Raw genomic sequence first — 24,946 nt, 5'->3', positions numbered from 1 at the left:
ACAAATCATGGTTTAGGTTATTAGCTAATTTTTTTTTTGCTCCATAAGTTCTGTCCTGGTTTTCTGAATGACTTAGCTCAGAGATTAGCAAGCAGGAGAGACACAGATCTTAACACAGTGAGACCCTATGTAGGGGACATTTTATTGCCACAGATGCCAATTAATCTTATCTGTTTTTAGTTGAAGACCTGTGCTTTTTATTGATGATGCTTAGGGAAGGCAGAAAGTTAACTTGGGAGCCTAAATTATTGGTACAATTTAATTTGTTTTTAGTTGATTTTTGTGGATGTTTACTCATAGAGCTATAATTTTCTTGATCTATAATTTTTTTAGAAGACTTTGATACTTAAAGCAGTGCTATGTATGCAGGTTATAATAAAAATGTAAAATTATTTTACTACTCTCCAGAGCCGCCTGCTAGGGTGGGTTTGTGCATGCAGAGAGTTCTGGCCAAGATGGAGCTGCAGGTAGAAACCCTTTGCTTCCTAGCACAACCAAAAGGAGGATAACAACCAGTCTAAAAACAAAAAACAACCAGAAGTGCCAGAAAATCAAACTGCACCAAACTCCGACAATGAAGGAATTAAGGCAACATTCAGCCAGACTGGTAGGAAGGAGATGGGCAGCCAGGTGGGCGGAGGAGACCTGCAGCAAAGAGGTAGACCTAGCAAGCAGGGCTGGCTGAGAGGTCCCCCAGTGAGGCTGCGGACTGTGAGGGCAGGTCTGGCTGAAAGGACCCGTGGTGAGACGGCGGACTGCCCGAGTGAGGCAGGGCTGGCTGAATGGGAAACTAAGACCCAAAGCTAGCTGCAAACTAGGGTGGGGGTTGCTATGGCAGAAGAAACTCCCAATCTCACATGAGATTTCTTTGGAAAGTGGGGCTAGAGCCAAGTAAGCAAGGTGCATTGTTACCTCTCTGATCCCTCGCCCACAGACAGTGCCACAATGCAGCAGATAGGGTTGCCCTGCCCCATTACAACATAACAGGTGCACCAAGACAAAGAAATATGGCCCAGATGAAAGAACAGATCAGAACTCCAGAAAAAGCTAAACGATGAGAAGATAGATAGCCAACCTATCTGATGAAGAATTCAAAACCCTGGTAATCAAGATGCTCACAGAACTGATTGAGCTTGGTCACAAAATGGAAGAATGAATGAAGGCTACCCGAAGTGAAATAAAGCAACATAATCAGGGAACCAATAGTGAAGGGAAGGAAACCAGGACCCATATCAATGATATGGAACAGAAGGAAGAAATAAACATTCAACCAGAACAGAATGAAGAAACAAGAATTCAAAAAATTGAAGAGAGGCTTAGGAGCCTTTGGGACAGTTTTAAATGTTACAATATCCAAATCATTGGGGTGCCAGAAGGAGAAGAACAAGAGCAAGAAGTTGAAAACTTAATTTGAACAAATAATGAAGGAAAACTTCCCCAATCTGGCAAAGGAAACAGACTTCCAGGAAGTCCAGGAAGCTCTGAGAGTCCCAAAGAAGTTGGACCCGAAGGGGAACATACCAAGGCACATCATCAAGTTACCCAAGATTAAAGATAAAGAGAGAATCTTAAAAGCAGCAAGAGGAAAGGAGAAAGTTACCTGCAAAGGAGTGCCCATTAGACTATCAGCTGATTTCTTGAAAGAAACCTTACAGGAAAGAAGGGTCTGGGAAGAAGTATTTGAAATCATGAAAGGCAGGGACCTACATCCAAGATTGCTCTATCCAGCGAAGCTTGAAAGGGCAGATGAAGTGCTTCCCAGATAAGGTCAAGTTGAAGGAGTTCATCATCACCAAGCCCTTATTATATGAAATGTCGAAGGGACTTATCTAAGAAATAGAAGATGATCAAAACCTGTGAATAGTAAAATGACAACAAGCTCACAACTATCAACAACTGAACCTAAAAAAAAAAAAGAATGAAAAACAATGAAAACAAAAACTCAGAACAGGAGCAGAATCAGAATCAGAGAAATGGACATCACATGGAGGGTTATCAGTGGGGAAGAGGAGGGGAGGAAAAATACAGGGAATAAGAAGCATAATTGGTAGGCATAAAATAGATGGGGAAAGGTTAAGAATGGTATAGGAAACAGACCTCAAAGAACTTATATGTACAACCCATGGACATGGACTAAGGGGTGGGGAGTGCTGGAGGTTTGGGGGAGGAGAAGAGGGGGAATAAAGGAGGAAAAATTGGGAAAACTGTAATAGCATAATCAATAAAATACTTTAAAATAAAACTATTTTACTAAAGAAACATGTTTTGAATGCTTATCATGTACAGTTTATTGTGCTAGCTGTTAAAGAGGTATAGTATATATTTCTACCTGAAGGGAACTCCAAGTTTTAGGAGCTGAGAGAGACATGTAAATGTAACTGTAATACACTGAGAGAAATGATTTAATATGAGCTCGTGATCCTAATCCATAGCCCCTATAACAGTGATAATGACAAGCTCTCAGTAGTGGCAGTGTATATGTGAGGCACTATTTTAAATGTATTGTATCTGTGGACATTTTATTCTTACAATAACCCTATGGTGTAGGTACTCTTATCACACCATGTTGCAAATGAGGGAACTGAAGTATAGAGAAAGTAATGTCCTTTGATCACATGGTTAGTAAGTGACAGAGCCAAGATTTAAACCTTAACAGTCCTATTTATGCATCTATTACACATTATACCTCTCACTTTCTGTGAATCATGTCTTATAGGAAAAAGGCAGTGGATTCATGTTGTAATGTTAGGTGTTTTTTACAGCAGACTTTGCTTTAAGAGTTGATTTTTAATCTATCAGTGGGAAGGTGATCATGAACTGAATCTTGATATTATAGGGAGAAAATGATTTTTTTTTGTGGTCTCTGGTTTAAGAATCTTTTTGATAGAGTGATTATGTCATATTAGGTTTCTAAGAAAGGAGGACGATGATATTGGAGTTTTTTCTTTGCAGAGAACTGTTTTGTGCTTTCATGGTCATGTATTTTCCAGCTTTACTATTTATATTTTATAAAGTGTTTTCATATGGTTAGTATATCAGAGCTCCACAATAATTGTAAGGTAGATCTGGTAGGTATTGTTGTCCCATGTTTGAAGAAGCTGAGGCTGAAAGGGTTAAACTGGAAATAGTTTTAGTACTTGAATTTTATTTTCTTTCCGATCTCATGCTCTTTATGACAAGTTAACCTCTTAATGAAAAAGGGGGTGTCTTTAATGATTCATGATAGGTAGTCAGTATTTTCTGGCTTACCTGTTGGATCATCTAACCTGTCAAGATTTTGTATCTCAGAGGAACATTTTCTTTGGAAAAATGCTGTAAAAATAGATCTCAGCTCTTGAGAAACTGTTTCATAATAACCATAAACATGCCATCAGTTATTGAGATAACTGTTTTTACTTGCCCATATTTAAGGTCTCTTGGTCTTGCTGTGGCACCACGGGTAAGATTTCTTCAGAAAATGCAGAAACAACCTGCCAAAGAGTTGGTAGTGAGCCAAGATAATAAAGGAAGTGAGCCAAGGGCTCCCTCCCTCACCAATGATGAAGTGGAAGAATTTAGAGCCTACTTCAATGAGAAAATGTCCATCCTTCAGAAAGGTGGGAAAAGAACAGAAGGGACAGAGTTTGGACTGGCTAATGGCATTAGTGCTGAAGAAGAAGAAGAGAAAGAAGATGAAGAAGAAATAGAAGAGAAACTGAGAAAAGCTAAAGGGTATCATCCCGATTCTGTCCCTAGCATTGATGAATCACCAAAGAACAAAGAAGCTTTTTTGCAGTTCTTGACCAGAGATGGTGAGGAGGAGGAGGAGGAGGAGGAGGAGGATGGACTTGATGCTGATTTCTTTACGGTGAAGCGGCACAATGTGTTTGGGTTGGACCTTAAAGAGAATAAAGCTTTACAGGTAAGTGTACTCCCAGTGGAGGGTCTTCTGTTAGTCCCCATTTCTTTTTATGTTGCTTTGTTGCTTTTGGGCAACTATGGGAAAGCAAGAACTAGGAGAAATTTGTAAAATGACTTTCTTTTCATTGTACTCTCCCTTTTTTCTCTATATTTGGAGATAGGTGCCTAGGAATTCTCATTTTTTTAAAATGTGGGAACTCCTAAGAACTTTAATCTTCTCATTTACTGGTATTCTCATGCATGTTGTTAAAGTATCTAGAGTCATGATTAGAACATCAAGGAGTATGAGTTTCATGGTTTTTATGAGTGTGAGGATTACTTCATTGTGATTCTTATTATACTACTTCTCTTTTAAATAATTACAGATGTTCCTTACAACAGTTTAATCTCTGTAAACATGAATTTTACTCTTTAAGAAATCTTCACTTGAGGGCATGCTTATAGAGGGAAAGGGAGGGAGAGAATGAGGGAGAGAAACATCAGTTGCATCTTGTACATAGCCTTGATGGGGGGACCGAGCCTGCAACCTAGGTATGTGCCCTGACTGGGGATCAAACCTTCAGCCCTTTGGTTTGCAGGATGACACTCCAACCAAGTGACCCACACTGGTCAGGGCGTGAATTTGACTTTTAATGAGACATTTGCATTTGGGCATCAGTCTAGTGTCTTAAATGGAAAACAAACACCCCTTTTTAAAAGGCCACTTACAAGGGGGAACCCAAAAAACCCAGGATTTATATATAAAAAGTTGTTTGTTTATTCTTACGTGTTTCAACTTCAGTCACCTTCAAGTACCCTCCATTTGATGTAATACACCTATCGAGATTATTTCCACTGCTCAAAACAGTTTTTGAACTAGTTGATTTTGATGCCTTTTAGTGTTTCTGTTGTTTTTTGTTTTATTTCTTCCACATCAGCAAAATGTTTCCCTTTGAGGACTTTTTTCATCCAGGGAAACAAACAAAAAAAGTCGCTCGGGGTGAGATTGGGCAAATAGGGAGGATGGGGTATGGGGGTCATGCTGTAGTTGGTCAAGAACTGCTAAACACTCAGTGTGGTGTGGGCAGGTAACCTACATCACCCATCATGAAATGGGCAAAGGACATTGAAAGAGTCTTCAAAAATCTTCACTGAAATTGTGAACACAGCCTCTCACAACAACGCCAGCTGGTACAATGATGCAGATGGGTACCCAGAACACTCACCTAGTGGGGAAGGCCTGTATTACAAGGGGCCCACCCTCCAGAAGATAATTCCATTTTTTTAGTACCCCCTCATATCATTTCTGTGTATGTTTATCACTTATGATATTGGTCTCTTCCCTGTTGATTTCCAAATGCCCTTAAACATTAGTATACTGTCCCTGGTTTTTAACTTGTTTTGTGGCCCTCATCACACAGAATTGTTTGTTTGCCTCCCTTCCCTACTGGATTCTAAATTACTTGAAATTAATGTCTTAAGGACCAGTGTGTTTTCAGGACCTGGTACAATGCCTAGCTCCTGTTGCAGATTTCGTAAATGGTTTATGAATGAATGAGTCAATTACTAAATTTCTTATTCTTTTACTTTGATAATTTTGTGTGCTGTGAATTATAGAATTCATATATAGAATTCTTGGAAACCTGTATTTTGAAACTATGTCAGATGTATCTGATTGACTTATAATGAGTCAAAAGGTATTGTGGAAGTTTCTATAAACATGAGCTTAAACATCTTAATTTTTTGACTGAATGATATCCCTGTGAAGGCCAATTTACAATTTAGATAGTAAGTGAGAGTATCTAATAGTAATGATGTAAAAATCTTAAATAAGAATATGTTTGCAGGTATTAAAATGCCTGCATACTCTTTTTTAAAAATGGATTTTAGAGAGAGAGGAAGGGGTGGGGAGAAAGAGAGAGACATCACTTTGTTGTTCTGCTTATCAATGCATTTGTTGGTTGATTCTTGTATGTGCTCAAACTCACAATCTTGGCGCATCTGGATGGTGCTCTTACCAACTGAGTGACCTGCCCAGGGCATGCATGCTTTCTAAAAATATAATAAATTGGAAGTATTATGGCATATGTGTCAAATGTGAGGCACCTTTTGATGCAGTAAGATGTATTAGATGTATTGGCAAATATGTTCTCCAGTTCAGTGGGTTGTCTTTTTCTTTGTTGATAATTTCCTTTGCCGTATAAAACCTTTTCAGCTTGATGTACTCCCGTTTGTTTATTTTTTCTTTTGTTTCCCTTGCCCAAGGACATATATCACAAAAAAATATTGCTATGAGCAAATCCAAGATTTTAATGTCATTTATTCTTGTGTGTGGAGTAAGAATGTGCTTTAGGTTCATCTTTCTGCCTGTTTCTGTCCAATTTTGCCAACACCATTTATTGAATAAACTATCTTTAGCCTATTGTATGTGCTTGTTTCCTCTGCCAAATATTAATTGACTATAAAGGTGTGTGTTCTTTTCTGGGTTCTTTATTCTGTTCCATTGATCTGTGTGTCTGTTTTTATGCCAGAACCATGCTGTTTCAATTACTATGGGCGTATAGTATAGTTTAATACTAGGTAGTATGATGCCTTCAGCTTTGTCCTTTCTCAAGATCATTGTTGTTTGGGGGGCCTTTTGTGGTTCCATATAAAATTATGAAATATTTGTTTTAGTTCTGTGAAATACATCATTGGTATCTCGAAATAGAAATTATGGTGAATCTACAGATTGCTTTGGGTAATATGGACATTTTAATGATGTTAATTCTTCCTATTCATGAACATGGTATATTCTTCCACTTCTTTGTAATTTCTTCAGTGTCTTCAGTGTGTTGCAATTTTCTGAGTACAGGTCTTTTATTCAATACATATTTGGCTAAAATTATTCCTAGTTACTTTATTCTTTTTGAAGCAATTGTGAATGGGAACATTTTCTTAATTTCCCTTTCTGATAGATCATTGTTGACATATAAAAGTGCAATTGATTGCTGGATATTTGTTTTGTATCCTGCTACTTTACTGAATTCTTCAGTTCTAGTAGTTTCCTGATGGAGTCTTTAGGGTTCTCATGTACAGTATCATGTCATCTTCAAATAATGACAGTTTTACTTCTTCCTTTCTAATTGGATGCCCTTTATTTCTTCTTCTTGTCTGATTGCTATGGCTAGGACTTCCAGTACTATGTTGAATAAGAGAGATGAAAGCGGACATCCCTGCCTTGTCCCCGATCTGAAGGGGAACCCTTGTGTTTTTTTGCACCTTGAGTATGATGCTGGCAGTGGGTTTTGTAATACATGACTTTTTTTATGTTTGAGTATGTTCCCTGTAGTCCCATTTTGCTGAGAGTTTTTATCATAAATGGGTACTAGATTTTACCAAATGCTTTTTCTCCATCTGTTGATAAGATCATGTGGCTTTTATCCTTTATTTTGTTTCTGTGGTGAGTCACATTTATTGATTTGCAGATGTTGTACCATCCTTGCATTCCCAGAATAAATCTTACTTGATCATAATATATTATATTTTTGATGCATTTCTGTAATTGGTTTGCTAGTATTTTGTTGAGGATCTTAGCATCTATATTCATCAGAGATATTGGCCTTTAATTTACTTTCTTTGCAGTGTCTTTATCTGGTTTTGGAATTAGGATGTTGGCCTTGGAAAATGAGTGTGGGAGCCTTTTCTCCCCTTAATTTTATGAAATAGTTCAAGAAAGAGAGGTGTTCTCATAATGTTTGATAAAATTCACCTGTGAACCATTCGTCCAGGACTTTTGTTAGTTGATAGTTTTTTTTTATTACTTTCTCAATTTCACTAATTGTAATCTGCTTATTCAGATTCTCTGATTCTTCTGATTTCGTTTTGGAAGTGTCTGTTTCTAAGAATTTATCCATTTTGTCCAGGTTGTCTAGTTTGTTGGTGTATAATTGTTCATAATATTTTGTTACAATTCTTTGTATTTCTTTGGTGTCAGTTGTTATTTTTCTTCTTACATTTGTGATTTTATTTATTTGGGTCCTCTCTCTCTCTCTCTTTTGATGAGTCTGGTTAAAGTTTTGTCAGCCTTGTTTATGTTTTCGAAGAACTAGCACTTGGATTCATAGATCTTTTGTATTGTTTTTTTTTAGACTCTCATTTCATTTATTTCTGCTCTGATCTTTATTATTTCCTTTCTTCTACTTACTTTGGGCTTTCTTGTTCTTTTTCAAGTTCCTTTAAGTGTGAAGTTGGATTGTTTCTTTGAGGTTTTCCTTGTTATTTGAGATAGGCCTGTAATGCTATGAATTTCCCTCTTAGGATTGCTTTTCCAGTGTCTAGTGTATTATTTATTTCCCAGTGTCCCAGTAGGATTGTGGATTGTTGTGTCCTCATTTTCATTTGTTTCAAGGTATCTTTTGATTTCTTCCTTGATCTCATTGTTGACCCATTCATTATTTCTTAGTATGTTATTTAGTTTCCATGTCTTTGAGTGTTTTTCATTGTTCTTCTTGTGATTGATTTCTAATTTCATAGCATTGTGGTCAGAGAAGATGATTGATATAATTTCAGTCTTCTTAAATTTATTGTGTCTTGTTTTGTGTCCTAACATGTGGTCTATGCTAGAAAATGTTCCACATGCATTTGAAAAGTATGTATATTCTGCTGCTTTGGTGTGAAATGCTCTGAAAATATCAGTTAAATTCATTTGATCTAGTGTGTTCTTTAAGGCTGCTGTCTCCTTGTTGATTTTCTGTCTGTAAGATCTATCCATTGTAGTCAATGGGGTTGTTAAAATCCCCAACTATGACTATATTTCTGTCACTCTCTCCCTTTATGTTCATCAAGATTTGCTTTATGAGTTTAGGTGCTTCTATGTTGGGTGCATAAATATTTACTATGGTTATGTCTGTTTTGTCAGACATAAGTACTGTTGCATCAGCTTTTTTCCCCCTTACCATTTGCATGAAATATCTTTTTCCATCCATTTAGTTTTAGTCTGTCTGTGTCCTTCAATCTGAGATGGGTCTCTTGGAGGCAGCATATATATGGGTCTTATTTACCTATCCATTTAGCAACCCTGTATCTTTTGGGTGGAGTATTTAAGCCATTTGCATTTAAGGTGATTATTGAGAGATACAGATTTAGTGCCATTTTATTGTTTGAGTATTTCTAGTTTTTTTTCTTCTTCTTCTTCTTTTTTTTTTTTTAAAGCAAGCCCTTTAACATTTCTTGCAGTATCGGTTTGGTGTTAACAAATTCCTTTAACATTTTCTTGTTTGGGAAACCCCTTATTTCTCCTTCAATTTTAAATGATAACATCACTGGGTAAAGTAACCTTGTTCATACATCCTTTTCATCATCTTGACTATTTCATGCCCTCTGGCCTGAAGTGTTCCTGTTGAGTAATCAGATGCCAGTCTAATTGGTACTCCCTTGTAGGTAACTACCTGCTTTCCTCTTGGAGCTTTAAGGATTCTCTCCTTTTCTTTAAGCCTGGTCAATTTAATTATGATGTGTCTTGGTGTATGCCTCTTTGGCCCAATTTGTTTAGGAGTCTCTGAGCTTCCCAGATTTGTACGTCTTTTTTTTTTTTTTTTTCCAGATTAGGGAAGGTTTCATTCAGTATTTCTTCAAATAGTTTCTCAATCCCTTGATTTTTCTCCTCCTTCTGGTATTCCCATGATGTGGATGTTGTTACACTTCATGTTGTCCAAAATGTTTCTTAAGCTCTCTTCATTTGTCAATAATGTTTTTTGTTTTTGTTTCTCTGCTGGGGTGTTTTTTCTACCTTGTCTTCCAAGTCACTGATTTGATCCTCTGCTTCATGTAACCCATCTGTGGTGACAGGCAGAGATAGATCATGTTTGCTTTGATATAAAGCTTTGTTCATTACCTTGAAAGTTTACATTTTAAGTGAATTGGAGACTTATTAAATGAAGGCTTCATGAGGTTTTTAGAAAAATTCACTCATTCAGCAAATAATTAATGAATGCTTGTTAAGTGCCAGGCATTGAGAACATTGTCACTATATCTTGTTCTCATGGAGCTTAAATTCTAGTGGGAGAAGATGGAAATGCGCTGTGAGAAAAATGAAGCAGGGAAGGCAGAATTCAGAGGGTGAAATGTTACATTTCAAACAGAGTTGTCAGGCACTATTCTATTACCGTGGCTGGATTAAGACCTTTAGAAGTTTTAAGCACTGAAAAGATGGTGTTCCCTCCAGCCACTCATATGTAATTTGAAACAAAAAGAATACAATATCATTTAGTCTTGTTATCCCCCTCCCCGCCCCGCCCTGTGATGGCTACCTTACTGCTTTTGTTGAAATATATTATTTCCAAAACATGTTTCTTAAAGTACTCCTGCTTTGCTGGTGCCCTGAGCGTGTGTGTGTGATTTGTGGGTTGGTTGAGTCGTGAGAGTTAGGCCAGGTAAGGGGAATGGAGAGAGAATTCAACCCTCCTGTGAGTCTGTGCTTGTAAGTTAATTGGCATTTCAGTAAAAGTTCAGTGGGAACAAGGATGCCTGCATCTTAGGAAAGGCCTATTTTTTTCCAGTAAAAGTAAAATCTAAGTATAAACCATACATTTATAAGATTAACACAACAATTTCATGATGGATTAAATTGTAAGTTGTTAGGGCAGTGCTTCTCAGGCTGTGTTTGCTGAAGGGTTAATGTGATGTTGTAAAACATGTGAGGTCTATCCAAAAGGTATCCAGCCATGTAATATAAAAATATTGAAGAAGCTGCAAAATACAAGAAACATTGTACATAGGACATTGATGCCTCAGTCTCCTTCAAAGTAGCACCTTGGGACCACACACAGGTCTCCCAATCGTCATCAGCTGCCCCATCATATTTTCTTGAATCTCACCGATGGTCTGAAACTCTTCCCTTTCAAATGTGATTTTAGTTTTGGGAAAAGCCAGGAAGTTGCTGGGCGCCACATCTGGGCTGTAGAGGGACTGAGTCACCTGGGTGATTTGATGTTTTGCCAAAAAATTCTGCATAAAACGTGATGCATGAGTGGGCACATTGTCGTGATGAAGCCGCCAACCACCAGTCCCCACACCTTCAACCTTCTGAACCATCTGAATAGTTTCTGTGGAGGAATGTTTAAGTTTAATACAAAATTTGATGCAGAGTTGTTTCTCTACTCAGTCATTTTGAATGTGACAGCCACGTAGAGCACATGCTCACTCAATAGCGTCCACTGCCCCCAGTGAAGTTGTTATTGTTCATGCATGAGCATTCTAGTCCCTCTCTCCTTGGCTGCCAGTTTACACTGATGTCTTGAAAACTGTTCTTGTTATATTAACAATGGCTGGACCTTATCTGGATAGACCTCATATTAAAGAAAAATTACAAAGTGAAATGAACCTCTCTTTGTTTTTTGGCTCTTTTCTCTCTCTACCTTTTTTGTTGCCTTCTCTTTCTGTAGGTTGGATTGTTTTTCTGTTTTTACCTTTTAATCATAAAGCCTCCTTCTATATATATTTTCCTATCTTTTTCTGTTTATGTAGCTGTAAGAGTACAGTGTTGTGCACTGTTTGAATATGTATGTTTTTAATGAATGATGTTTAATGAATGGAATGTTGTTTGTCATTTATAAAATTGTGTAGTTTCTCTTTAATCCTTCCATAACTTTTGGGTTGTATTTGATGAATGGGATCTCAGTTGGGATGTGTGGGTTCCTTGAACTCTTTTGTTATTGGGTTCCTTATGTAAATTATGTATTTAACCCTCAAAAGAAGAAGGAAGGGAGGAAGAAAGATTAAGAGAAAAACTGGTAAATAGGTGTTTGGTGAGAACATTGACGATACAAAGAAATGTGTAGTAAGATGAATCTCCTTAAGAGCAGGTAACATAATGTACCTCCTCCTAAGCAAATCATGATTAGAAATATCTATAGTAAAGTTTTAATAAACTGAATTTCTAAATTTTTACATATTTTTCAAGCCAGGAATGTTTTCCCACAGGACAAAATGTTTGTCTCTATTAAGTTGGTAGCGGACCATCAATCTCTGGACATTTTTTGTCCATCCAAAGGGCTGTTGCTGTTTTTGGTTTGTTTTCCTTTTTCTTTTTTCTTTCTTTTAGCTTGCCTGCTGGCTGTTAGAATAGAGGTGACAGACAGTCCTGATACACTGTTGGGCAGAGACTCTGCTAGTTTTTATATGGCATAATAAATGTAGAAAACAGTGATATTTAGTTACAATTCTAATACAGCCAACACAGTGGTGATTTCTTACTATGCATTGATCTTAAACTCTAGAAAGAAGTGTCTTAGTATGCTGGGCACTGTAAATGTCCCAGGAATACATGAAGAACATCTTAACCATTAGGCATACATGAGATAGAGATCACATGTTGTAATTTTTCTGAGAGCACATAAAGAATGTGGCTCAGAATTTCAGGGATAACCTGTCTTGATGCAATTTTCCATCTTGTTGGCCTGTTCCTTTCCCATGCCTTATTTTGGTGGAATAAGTGATTCAGTGGCAATCACTATAGAGACTGCCTCCAAATAATAATTCCTACCTGAGTTTTTCTAAATTAAAAAGGCATATTTCCTATTACATCTTTTTTGAGTGCTCATGATTAGAATAATTCTTCCATTGGCATGCATTTTCTATTTTCTGTTTTTTGTCAAAGGAGATAGATAACAATTTCTTCTTTGCCGTCAAACGTAATTTTGGAAGGTACACTAATTTCAAAAAGTTGATGGAGGAAATGGTTTAATATTGCGGAACCTTAGTGAGAACCTGCTAAAGGCTCTCTCCTGTGGTTTAGTTCAGCATTGTTTTGTGTTTCTTGCATCTTTTGATCTCTCTGGGCTGTTTTTCTTACCTGATGACATTTCTGTAAAGCAGAACTTTACGAAATCAAAGAGTAGGTAAAATTCTATTATGTGTTCTATCTTTATTCTTTACTAAAAAAAGTTCTGAGACTGAACTTTTTTAAAAGGAAAGTGCTTGAAAAGCTGGCTTTTAATGAATCTTATTTTTTTCTTTCTTTTTTAAAAGTACATTTTATTGATTATGCTATTACAGTTTTCCCAATTTTTCCTCCTTTATCTCCCCTCTTCTCCTCCCCAAACCCTCCAGTATTCCCCACCCCTTAGTCCATGTCCATGGGTTGTACATATAAGTTCTTTGAGTTCTCTGTTTCCTATACCATTTTTGACCTCTCCCCATCTATTTTATGCCTACTAATTATGCTTCTTATTCCCTGTACCTGTACCTTTACTCTCCATTCTTCCTCCACTGAAAACCCTCCATGTGATGTCTATTTCTCTGATTCTGTTCCTGTTTTAGTTATTTGCTTAGTTTTTGTTTTCATTGTTTTTCTTTTTTTAGGTTCTGTTGTTGATAGTTGTGAGTTTTTTGTCATTTTACTGTTCAAAGTTTTTGATCTTCAATTTCTTAGATAAGCCTCTTCAACATTCCATATAATAAGGGCTTGGTGATGATGAACTCCTGTAATTTGACTTTATCTGGGAAGCGCTTCATCTGCCCTTCCATTCTAAATGATAGCTTTGCTGGAGAGAGTAACCTTGGATATAGATCCTTGCTTTTCATGACTTCAAATACTTCTTTCCAGTCCCTTCTTGCCTGTAAGGTTTCTTTCAAGAAATCAGCTGATAGTCTAATGGGCACTCCTTTGTAGGTAACTCTCTCCTTTCCTCTTGCTGCTTTTAAGATCCTCTCTTTACCTTTAATCTTGGGTAACTTAATGATGATGTGCCTTGGTGTGTTCCTCTTTGGGCCCAATTTCTTTGGGACTCTCCAGGCTTCCTGGACTTCTTGGAAGTCTGTTTCCTTTGCCAGATTGGGGAAGTTTTCCTTCATTATTCATTCAAATAAGTTTTCAGCTTCTTGCTCTTGTTCTTTTCCTTCTGGCACCCTTATGATTTGGATATTGGAATTTTCAAAGTTTTCTCAGAGGCTCCTAAGCCTCTCTTCATTTTTTAAATTCTTGTTTCTTATTCTGTTCTGGTTGGATGTTTATTTTTTCTGTTTGTTCCATATCATTGCTTGGAGTCCTGGTTTCTTTCATGTCACTGTTGGTTCCCTGAATATTTTGATTTATCTCACTTCGGGTAGCCTTCATTCATTCTTCCATTTTGTGACCAAGCTCAATCAGTTCTGTGAGCATCTTGATTACCAGGGCTTTGAACTCTTCATCATATAGGTTGGCTATGTCCTTATCGCTTAGTTCTCTTTCTGGAGTTCTGGTCTGTTCTTTCATCTGGGCCACATTGCTTTGTCTTGGCACACCTGTTATGTTGTAAGGGGGCATGGTCTTAGGTATTCACTAGGGCAGGGCAACCCTATTTGCTGCATTGTGGCACGGTCTGTGGGGGAAGGACCAGAGAGGGAACAATGCAGCTCACTTGCTTGGCTCTAGTCCTGCTTTCAGATGAATTCTTTGTGAGACTGGGAGTTTCTCCCACCATGGCAACCCCTGCTGTAGTCCATAGTCAGCACAGAGTCTCAGTTTCTGGTTCAGCCAGCTCCACCCTGACAGTCCGCTGCCTTGCCGTAGGTTCTCTGTCTGCCTGTCTGCCCCCTCTCCCTTGTTTCCTTCCTACCAGGTCTGGTTGGTTTGGTTGACTGTTTAATTCCTTGGTTGTCAGAGTTCCACGTAGTTTGATTTTCTGGTTGTTTATTGATTTTAGATTGGTTGTTATCCTCCTTTTGGTTGTGGGAGGAAGTGAAGGGTTTCTACCTACACCTCCATCTTGGCCAGAACTCCACTATTTTCTATTAAGAGTTTTTAGATTGACTCAATTTCAAACACACTAGTAATATGTGTTTTAATAGCTATTGAGCCATTATATTTAATAGTGTAAGCATTTTATTGGTTTTTTTAAATGGGTGTTTGCAGAGATAATACTCTATTTCTAACTCTCGTCCTCACAAAAAGGAGGAAGGAGGTATTTTATTTCCAACAATATTCTATCAGTGTCCTTGAGCCTGCCTATCTAGTTTTCAGCCTGTCTACTAACACCAGCCTAGCCAACCAGGTTTATAGTTACAGGATTAGATATGGTGTACTGGGTGACTCCTTCTGTTTCTAACCCCCTTCCATTAACTACCCCTGTTCTGTGGTGGAAATTGCAGATTCATTTGGCTTTTCTTCTTCATTTACTGAAGAGAGAAAAACAAATTATTGGCTTCAAGAACTATGAAGAACCTGAGGTTCTACCCTATGTGCAGATTAATAAGCTAGCTTGCCATGTTCTGATAGATGTTGCTAGTCAATTCGTGGCATAGCAGGTTGCATGAGCTTCAAGTTAGCACTGGTCCCCTGCCTCTCAAACTCCCCAGGGGCCATGTGAAGAAGGTGTGCCCAGGCTGGTACCATCCACAGGGTAGGTTTGTGTCAGAGCTAAGAAACCCCCAGTTTTATGAGAGATCTGCTAGCAAATCTGCCCAACCTTCACTCAGAGGTAGAAATTATCTTTATTAACCTCGTCAGGAGCAAATCTGTTATCTGCCCCCAAGGGAGAAACTGTCTCTATCATCTGAAAGAGTAATTGATAGAAGTTGTGCAGAAACATGAGACCCATGGATAATTATCTCCCATGGTAGGTAGCAGCAGCAGACTTCCCATCTATCTTTGTTTTGGTCAGCTTCTCCCAGATCTAGAAGGTAGAAAAACTATTTTAGTTTAAATACCAACATGAATTCCAGAGACACAGGTTCTTCCATGTGAAAACTATTGCTTTTGTTTGATAAGGCCCTGCACTATTGGGTAGTTTTGTTCGTTGGGACCAAGTCAGGTGCTCCAAAGTGTGCTTCATGAACAACCTGTGCTTACTGCCATCATGGCACTGAGCACTCTGTACTGTCATATATTTTGTTTCCCCTACTATACTATATACCTTTATGGAGACAGGGAATGCATATTATTCATTTTTGTGTCCTTATATCTGTCAGGGTTCTCGGTAACTGTTTGTTGAATGAGATGAGTGAATGAATAAATAAGAACAGAAACTCTTTACTTCAAATCTGGTTGGGCTTTCATCTGTTTATTCAGATTCCTTATCCTACTTTGAGACTTGGCCATTTGATTGAAAATTGTACATAGAACATAAGGGACCAGAAAATATTTGTTGACTGAATGGGTTAATCTTAGATAGGACTCTTGTATGGGATTTGAAAAGCTGGGTTAGATACAGAGTGAACATCTTGTGTGAAATTGTTCCTAAACCTGAATTGACCTGTGCATCATCCTTTTCTTTTCATATTGATTGCTTTGATCTTTCAAGGTTTGTTTTCTTGATATCGTCCTCTGTGTTCTGTAGAAAAATAAAAATTGATTTGAAATTTTGAGTAGCGTTTTAAAGTTGACTGAGAAATTTTTTAGAAAAACTATTTTATTGTGAGTTCACTTATAAAGCTCAATTTGACCCTAATTCTTTGTCATCAATGGTTTGTTTTATGTCCAAATGTATATATAGTTATGAACAGAGTTATGACACAGTGTGTGTATATAAATCACTGTTGCCAGAAGACTTTGTAAAACTCTTGCCTACAGCTGTGTGTTCAGCTGAAGAGTTAACCTTGGCTGAGGCAGGGGCAGGGGCAGGGGCAAATGGAAATTGGCTTCCTCTTTCTTGGTGCCAGCACAAATGCTCCTTCCTGTGCAGTGCCTCTTGAGCTCTGTAGTCCCTACATTTAAGAAGCTTGGAGAAACAATCTAAAAACTACTATGTAGTACTTGCATTATTTCATAATTTTGAGACATGTGTAAGCATGATAATCAAAATAATTTAATCACTTTAAACCAGAAATAGGAGAACTGCTTTGGAAAGTTTGTATGTTCACATTTGTGTTGGGTTAATGTGTTTGCACTAAAATGTATTTAGTAGTATAAGGAGAAAAATGATTCACAAGCTTTTTCTATATCAGACCTACAGCTCATTTATACTTATATTTTCCTTAATATCATTAATTTGAGCCTGGCTGGCATAGCTCAGTGGATTGAGCATGGGCTGCGAACCGAAGTGTCGCAGGTTTGATTCCCAGTCAGGGCACATGCCTGGGTTGCAGGCCATGACCCCCAGCAACCACACATTGATGTTTCTCTCTCTCTTTCTCCCTCCCTTCCCTCTCTAAAAAATAAATAAAATCTTTAAAAAAATATCATTAATTTGAATGGCTTTATATAGTTTTCTAGGAATTCCTCCAGCCAGAAATTGAAGGAAATAGTAGTTTCATCACAGTTTGGGGTCATTTTTCAGTAGCGTCTGTGTGTTGAGTTGCATGCATTGTATGAGATATAAAGCCTTAGCAGATGCTAAGAAGTGATTATAGTTTTTTAAACTTTCATTTATTTATTTTTAGAAGGTGGGAAGGAAAGGAAAAAAGGGAAAGAGAAAAACATCGATGTGCGAGAGAAACGTCGCTCGGTTGCCTCCTGGACACCCCTAATCAGGGGCCTGGCCTGCACTCCAGGCTTGTGTCCTGAACAGAAACCAAACCAGTGACCTTTCAGTTTGCAAGATGATGCCTAACCCACTGGGCCACACCAGTCAGGGCAAGAAGTGATTATTTAATGAAGCTTTTTATGTGTCTGGTTTTCTTAGCTCGAAACGTCCTTCTGGACTACTTAGAACACCAACTTCTTTCTTACTCTGTTGAGATCTCTATAAAAACACCCCCATCAACTTGAGGGACTCATTTATTCCTATTTTCACTGAAATAATTCATAGTGCCAAGACCTAAAAATCATTGGGGAGAGAATAAAAATATTGAGCCTTTAAGTGGAACAGGTTAGCCTGAACATTTGGGATCATATCAATTTACTTTAAATACCCTCTGCCATATTTTCCTCCCTGTAGTTAATCTAGTGTTTTCTTTTGTTTACTCCATACAGATATGTTACTGTGCCAAATATGAAACAATTAGACTTGTAAGCCCTCAGTGAGGTTACATAGTTGCAGAGAAAGGATATTCATAGGGAAACATTAAGTGAGATAACAAGATAGAAATACAAAAAGATAGTGTATATTATTTATCTGTAATAATAAAATGTTTTGAATTTGTGCTAGAACTTTGGGCGAGAATCCAGGAGCTCTTTGTAGAATAGGTGAGACTTGATTAGTATTCCATTAGGTTTGATAAGTGGAGAAATAGGAAAGGTTATGAGCAGAAGTGGGGATAGTAGTTTGGGGAATCAGTTTTGGAAGAGTAGAAGAGTTCTGCAGAAAATGATGAGGAATAATGAAGCAAGTGAAGGATAATTTCTACTTATATGTCTTTGTATTATCTAACTTCACTACAGTGTCCACTTATTGCAGTTTAAATGAAAATCCGATCATAGTATCAAGTAAAGTTGGTGCTGATCTGTCTTAAAATATGATTCCTGAACATGAAATCCTCCCTTTCACAATTTTTTGAATCTTAATTAATATATACTATAATTATCATTAATAGTTATATTTATCAGCAAGAGGAATTATTCAGATATTGAACTCTTTCGGACCTTGGAGGCCTGATAAAGAGTTAGATATATTGAAAATTAGTACATCAATTCAATTTCTTTCTTTCTTAGGAGAAGACTTTTAGCATGTGTCCCTTCCCATCCCCTCTTTTTGGATAACAGCTTTATTGATATTTATTTTACATACCATACAACATATCAATTCTTTTAAAATCATTTTTTATTTTTCAATTGAAGTTGACATACAATATTATATTAGTTTCAGGTGTACATCCAAGTGGTTAGATTATATAGTTTAAGCGATCATCCTGATAAATCTTGTACCCATCTGAGACTACACATACTTATTAGAATATTATTGACTCTATTCCCAATGCTGTATTTACATCCTCATAACTGTTCTATAACTATCAATTTGTACTTTGGCGGGGGGGTGGGCGAAGTGATTTCATGCATTCTCTTTTTGTTCAGTTTGCACAACTATTCAATACCTGTTGAAGGGGAAATATTGTTATTTAGGGGAAAGTGCACTCAGTCAGAAATAGGAGATCTAGATTAGTAGTCCCAGGTTTCCACATTTCCAAATGGGCAGCCCAAGGCTCAGGCAGTTAAATGTCTGTGTTATGGTAGAAGTAGGATTTGAAGCCCACTTTCTTTCACCTTAACATGCCAATTCATTGGCCTGGGAATAGGTCAGGATTCAATTTGTATTTTTTAATCCCTTCACTTTTTTTACCCATTCCCCCAACCCCTTCCTTCCATATGGCAACTGTCAAAATGTTCTCTGTATCTATGAGTCTGTTTCGGTTCTGCTTGTTTTGTTTTGTAGAGTCAATTGTTGGTAGATACATACTTATTGCCATTTTATTGTTCATATTTTTTATCTTTTTTTCCCTTCTTCTTAAAGAAGACCTTGTAACATTTCATGTAATACTGGTTTAGTTGTGATGAACTCCTTTAGCTTTTTCTCGTCTGGAAAGCTCTTTTTGTGTCTTTTGATTCTAAATGATAACTTTGATAGGTGGAGTAATTTTGGTTATAGGTCCTTGCTTTTCATCACTTTGATTATTTTTTGCCACTCCTTTCTGGCACGCACAGTTTCTGTTGAGAAATCCGCTGACAGTCTTAGGGCAGCTCCCCTGTAGGTAACTCATGCTTTTCTCTGATAGGATCTGAGATCTTCATTCAGCCAGTCAGTCCTCAAAGGGCTTGTCTGAGGAGGTAGTTGAGCTCTGCCACTGGCCAGAAGCTCTGTGGGCAGTGGATGGCAGCATTTTAGGCTGCTGCGGGGTCCAGTTCTTGGCAGGTGATGATGCCAAAGGTCATCCTCTGCCTTTGGTCAGAGTGGCCACCTTGTTCCTGAAGGGGGAAGCTGTTTTGGTGTTGAACTTGTTTTACAGGGACCAGCAGGGGTCATAGTCCTCTTGAGACTCCAGGAACTGTCCGAACTTAGCATTCCCATCAGCTTTCATGTTCTCAAGTCAGTGCCCTCCCATTTGTGCACAGTGACAGCACATGAAGCTGAGGTGCACTCTGAGCCCTGAGCATCCCAGGAAGATCTAAATATCGTAGGTCACACTCACCCACTAAGGGCTGAACATGTCACACACAAAACAGACCTTTTTTCATCCTGCACCCTGACTTCCTTAAGAACTTTCCTGGTGTTTGGGCTGGCCATGATGCAGGCTTGATCCTGTGGGTTGTGATTGGATAGGGTCTGGTGAGGTCGGACTGCATCCAGGCCTTGGTCCAGCTATGCTGCAAGTCTCACTGAGGATTCTCCCTGGCCACAACTTACCCATTTTAAGTATACAGTTCAGTAGTTTTAGTACATTTGCAGAACTGTCCAACCAGTACTGACTCAGACACTGGCCTGCAGTGTCCGTGGAGTCATGGATGAGACAAGAGATAAATTCACATGGACTACTGAGTCCTGTGGAGGAAAAGGGACAGCATGACTACCCTCTCAAGGGGAGCGTGCCTGGGAGCGGCCTGGCCACTCTATCGAAGGAGAGCGTCCTGTGCCATTGCCTGAGCAGGCTTTTGTTAGGTAGTTTTGGGTAGGAATACAGATACAGCGTATTAGCCATTGTCTGGCAGTGAGAATCAAACAAATAGATAATGTTCAAAGGGCTAAAAAGGGCTTATACTGAGTTGGGGTCTCATCACCTGAAAAACTAGAGAACTTAAAGGGCTAAATACATTTCCTGCCTAGGCCTTCATAATTTAAGAGCATCCTCAGCAAAGCAGGCTTCACAGGACTTTACATATCCTGCCTCAGGCCTGATTACCCTGGGAATCCCGCCATTTCTAGTGCAGGCTGTACCGCCCCTTGTCATTGTTGCAGGCTTGAGTTGGGCAGAGGAGACAAAGCAGTGGAGAGGTTTGAAACTTCTCTCAGGCAGAATGAGGACTCAGGCTTTGTTAAAGCTGAGGGGTAAGGGTTGATCACCCCCATTTTCCACAGCCCCCCAAGTCCTTCGCTGAGGGCCTTCCCATGTGATCGTGCCTATCTCTGGTCCATCCTCCCTTGAGGAATCTTACCTGTCATTGGCTAACTGACCAAGCAATGGGGGCCAGACAAGGAGCAGAAGCGGTGCTCCTGTCAGGGAGATAAGCTTGTCTCCTTAGTGTTTCCTGGTCCGGAGGTCTCTCACTCAGCCTTAGCCATGGTGGGTTATAGCTTCCTGAAACCAGGCAGGGCGGTTCCCAACACAGTACCACAAGTATAGAATGTTTCGTCACCTCCAAAAGGAAACCCCTAAATGTTTAGCTGTGTTTCTCCTAAATCCCCAATTTTCCCTTAGCCATGAATAACCATTAATTTATCTATATAGTTTTGCTTATTTTAGATATTTCACATAATGGAATCATATGTTATCTTTTGTGATTGGCTTCATGTTGTTGTGTGTATCAGTACTCCATTCCTTCTTATGGCCAAATAATCTTCTATTGTATGGATATGCAACATTTTGTTTATTCATCAGTTAAGGGATATTTGAGTTGTTTCCATCTTTTGGTAATTATAAATGATGCTACTGTGAACATTTGTACAAACTTATGTATGAACATAAGTATTTATTTCTGTTGGATATATACCTAGGAGTATAATTACTAGCTCATGTGGTAACTCTAACTTTTTGAAGCATTGCAAGTGTGTTTTCCAGAGTGGTTGTACCATTTTGCAAGTCTACTGGCAGTGTATGAGGATTCCACTTTTTTTACATCTTTACCAGCACCCATTATCTGTCTGTTTGATTATCATCATCCTAAAGTGTGTGAAGTAGTATCTCATTGTGGATTTGATTTGCATTGTCTTGATGATCAGTGAGGTGCTTATACTCATGTTTGTAGTTTGGTTGAGTTCAGAGAGCATAAGCATTAGACAATGAGTAATAATACCTGTTACCTTAGGTTGTTATAGAAATATTTTGGAGGGAGGTAGGACAAGTACCTGTGAGGGTAGGACTTGAATTGAACCTTGAAGAAAGAAATTTAGCCAAGAATTGTGATTGTAAGGACTTTTTAGCAAGGGAATAGGAGAAACAAAGTCTTGCAGATAGATAGGTCATATGAAAAGGGATTGAGTGGAATTGCAAAAGTATATGCAAGGGAGTCATAACTAAATTTGGTTATGATTTAGATTATCGTTTATTTTTGGTTATGATTATGATTTGGTTATGATTTAGTCATAACTAATTTTGGCTAGATTAAGAGGCCCAGTATATGAATTTGAACTTGTTGGCGTAAATAAGGGTCACTTAAATATTTTTGCTTAATACGATTATATATAACAGCAGTTTTGGTAGATCAGTCTGATCAAAATATGAATTCAGGATAACAGATAAGCTTCCTATTAAGTGCTAACTGATCAGTTGGTAGTAGTAGTCTGGACCTCTGTATTGAAAAGAATGATGAGTTTGGTTCAAGGAGCCAGAGTTCAGTGGTTGAATATGGATGCCTGCTTTAGTCTGGTATGGAAGAGTTTCAGTATGATCGCTGCTTATTTCCCATTTCTGAAGGCTAGACTGAGCTGATTATGGTGACTATAAGAAACAGAGAGAGAAGAGTTAATGGCATAATTATGTTCAGGTTGCATATTTTGTCAGGTCAAAATTAAAAGTCCTCTTGATGCTTAAATGTCAACTGATTCTCTTTTGTTATGCTTGAAAGAGAGAAACCATATAATTTTCTTGTTAAACACTTCCTTTAAATGCTTCTTTCCATATGCTTCTTGGAGGTGCCACTGCTGTAATTTTTTTGGTAAATGTCAGAATATGTAGAGTGTGTAAGACACAAACTGACTGAATCACATTTAATATGTAAAATTTTGTTAATAAAATTGAGTTAACATGACAGAAATCACATAAAACTAAGTGTTTAATGATCATTTAGAGTACAGAGTTTTAAGTAGAATTACTCTTACTTGCAAACAGATTATTAAAATAGTCATTTGCACTTTATTGTTACAAAGGTTTTTGTCATGTTGGTAAGAAAATTTGGTAAAACAAGTATTTAAGAATTGTATTTTACTGAAATTATACATTGAATTTATTGGCTGGTAATATGGGCAATCCTTTAAGTACTCTGGAAAGATAATTTTTATATTGAGCTTGTGATTTCTGTAAAGAAGTAAAATCTCATCTGTATGGTCAAAGCTAAAATAAAATCACACAATTTGCATGAAGTACAGCTGTTGCTTTGAATGTTTTAATTGATGGAAATGAGAAGCCATATTAAGATTCTGTTATGAAAGATTCCACTTCAGAAATTGGCTGTTAGAGAATGTCATTGTTTTCTTTTTTGGGAAATCATCAGAAAAGCTAACTTCAAAGAAATCTTTTGTTTTAGTGTACTTAGCAGTGAATGATGTTAATAGTATGGCCACCAGCTTGGTTTGTCCTTTTAGTACTGACTAAGCAGGTATAACTGAGACTGAAAGTTGGTTAGATAGTTGGCTTAAATTTTCTTAAGGTTCACTTGCCAAATAGAAAATGGGAGACTTGAGTCTTAAGTTTTCTACTGATTTTACTACAGTAACAAGTTACAGGATATTGAACTATGGGCATATCTCAAAGATATTGTGAGTTTGGTTCCAGACCACCACAATAAAGTGAGTTGAATTTTTTTGCTGGTAGAGGGTCTTGCCTTCAATTTGTTAAAACACAACATCTATGAAATGCAATAAAGTGAAGCACAATAAAATGAGGTGTGTTTGCACTCACACGATGGTGCTGTAACCAATTTCCATATGTTGTGCAGGGATTTCTAGCACTTGCTGCCATTTTTACTCTCTCCTGTTTTGCCATGGGCCCTGTCACAGGCCATGTATTTTAACATAAAAAATTAAAAGGTGTTGGGGTGGGGTTGGTATAAGGTAGCTGAAGAATCACAGTAAATTGATTACTGTGAGGTAATGGATTTTTACATTAGTTAAGATATTTCATCACCATGGGAGACTTTCTATAATTTAGAATTGTCAGCGTAAGAAACATTCAAACCTGTAGAGAATTTTTGTGAGTTTGTTTGAGCCAAACTGATGACAATTGCTGGGAAGCAAAATCTCCCTGGGAAGAGAAATGTTCTGGAGAATGGAAGTTTGGCACCTTATTTTATACATTACAATCAAAAGAGGAGGCGTAAGTGGGTTACATGAAATCCGTTGTCGATGGATTAGGGAGGTGAGAGACAGCAAAGTGGGAAAACCTCTGGGATTGGATAAAGTGATAGACACTTACTTTTACACAGGTGGGTGCAGGATAGTCACAGTCAACAATGAACATGATAACAATACTGATGAGGGGATTTGAGGTCTCCCTCTGGTGTGGTGCTTGTGCTTTGAGGAGTCTAGAAAAAGGAAATTTGACATTCCAAAACTATGTTATATAAATGCACAAAGATGGCGGACAGGCTCAGTTGAGGTAAAGACTGACCTTCATTAGGGAAAAATACCAGCCTAGGACATGATTACCTGCCACAAACTACTTTTAGTTAGAAAGTTTTAATTTCAGACCATCCTGGGTGGTTACTTTAGGTCTCTGAGTTTGTAAGGCTGCCTCGCAGGCCCACCTGAGCTTGTCAGGATTCACATGTGGCCCTTTTTCTACCACAGAATCAAAGACTTTAAGAAATAGAAAAGTTATTCTGATTTAATTCCCTCTATAACGTATCTCTTAATCTTCAGTGGATAGATGATAAAAATTGATGGGGGGTGGTTCCATGAACTATGAACCGAGTAATCCTATGTATTTTATTTTATGCATCCAAAACACTAGTCTGAGAAGGGGACTGTAAGCATTATCAAACTGCCAAAAGGGCCCTTTGCAGAAGAGGAGGAGGGCGAAACAAAAGGTCTTCTTTTTTATGGGACTTTAAAATGTAGTTAGGGAGACCTCTACATCTTAAAACAACAACACAAAGCTTAAAGAGATTAAGACACTGGTGAACACACACATTTTTTGAGCCCGACACATTTTTTGAACCCGGCTCTGCATCATACACATGTATTGCATACATATGTATTGAGATTATATATATAGTGAAGGGATTCCTCCCATTGAATTAACACATCCATCATCTCACATTTATATTTTGTGTGTGTATATGAACATTTAAGTTCTACTCTCTTAG

At 37.9% G+C, this 24,946-nt stretch overlaps 1 protein-coding gene across 1 annotated transcript in view; it reads left to right on the top strand.

Moving 5' to 3' along the window:
• DDX10 (DEAD-box helicase 10) overlaps positions 1–4,278 on the top strand; it is a 62,645-nt gene extending 58,367 nt beyond the window's left edge. The window contains exon 13 of the mRNA XM_028514857.2: positions 3,412–4,278. Coding sequence (XP_028370658.2) covers positions 3,412–4,009 — 598 coding nt within the window. The 3' untranslated portion in view covers positions 4,010–4,278. The remainder of the gene's footprint in view (positions 1–3,411) is intronic.
• The last annotated feature ends 20,668 nt before the right edge of the window (positions 4,279–24,946 follow it).

The sequence above is a fragment of the Phyllostomus discolor genome, chromosome 6 (genome assembly GCF_004126475.2).
Source record: "Phyllostomus discolor isolate MPI-MPIP mPhyDis1 chromosome 6, mPhyDis1.pri.v3, whole genome shotgun sequence".
Classification (NCBI taxonomy): domain Eukaryota; kingdom Metazoa; phylum Chordata; class Mammalia; order Chiroptera; family Phyllostomidae; genus Phyllostomus; species Phyllostomus discolor.
This window is presented reverse-complemented; position numbering and strand designations above follow the sequence as displayed.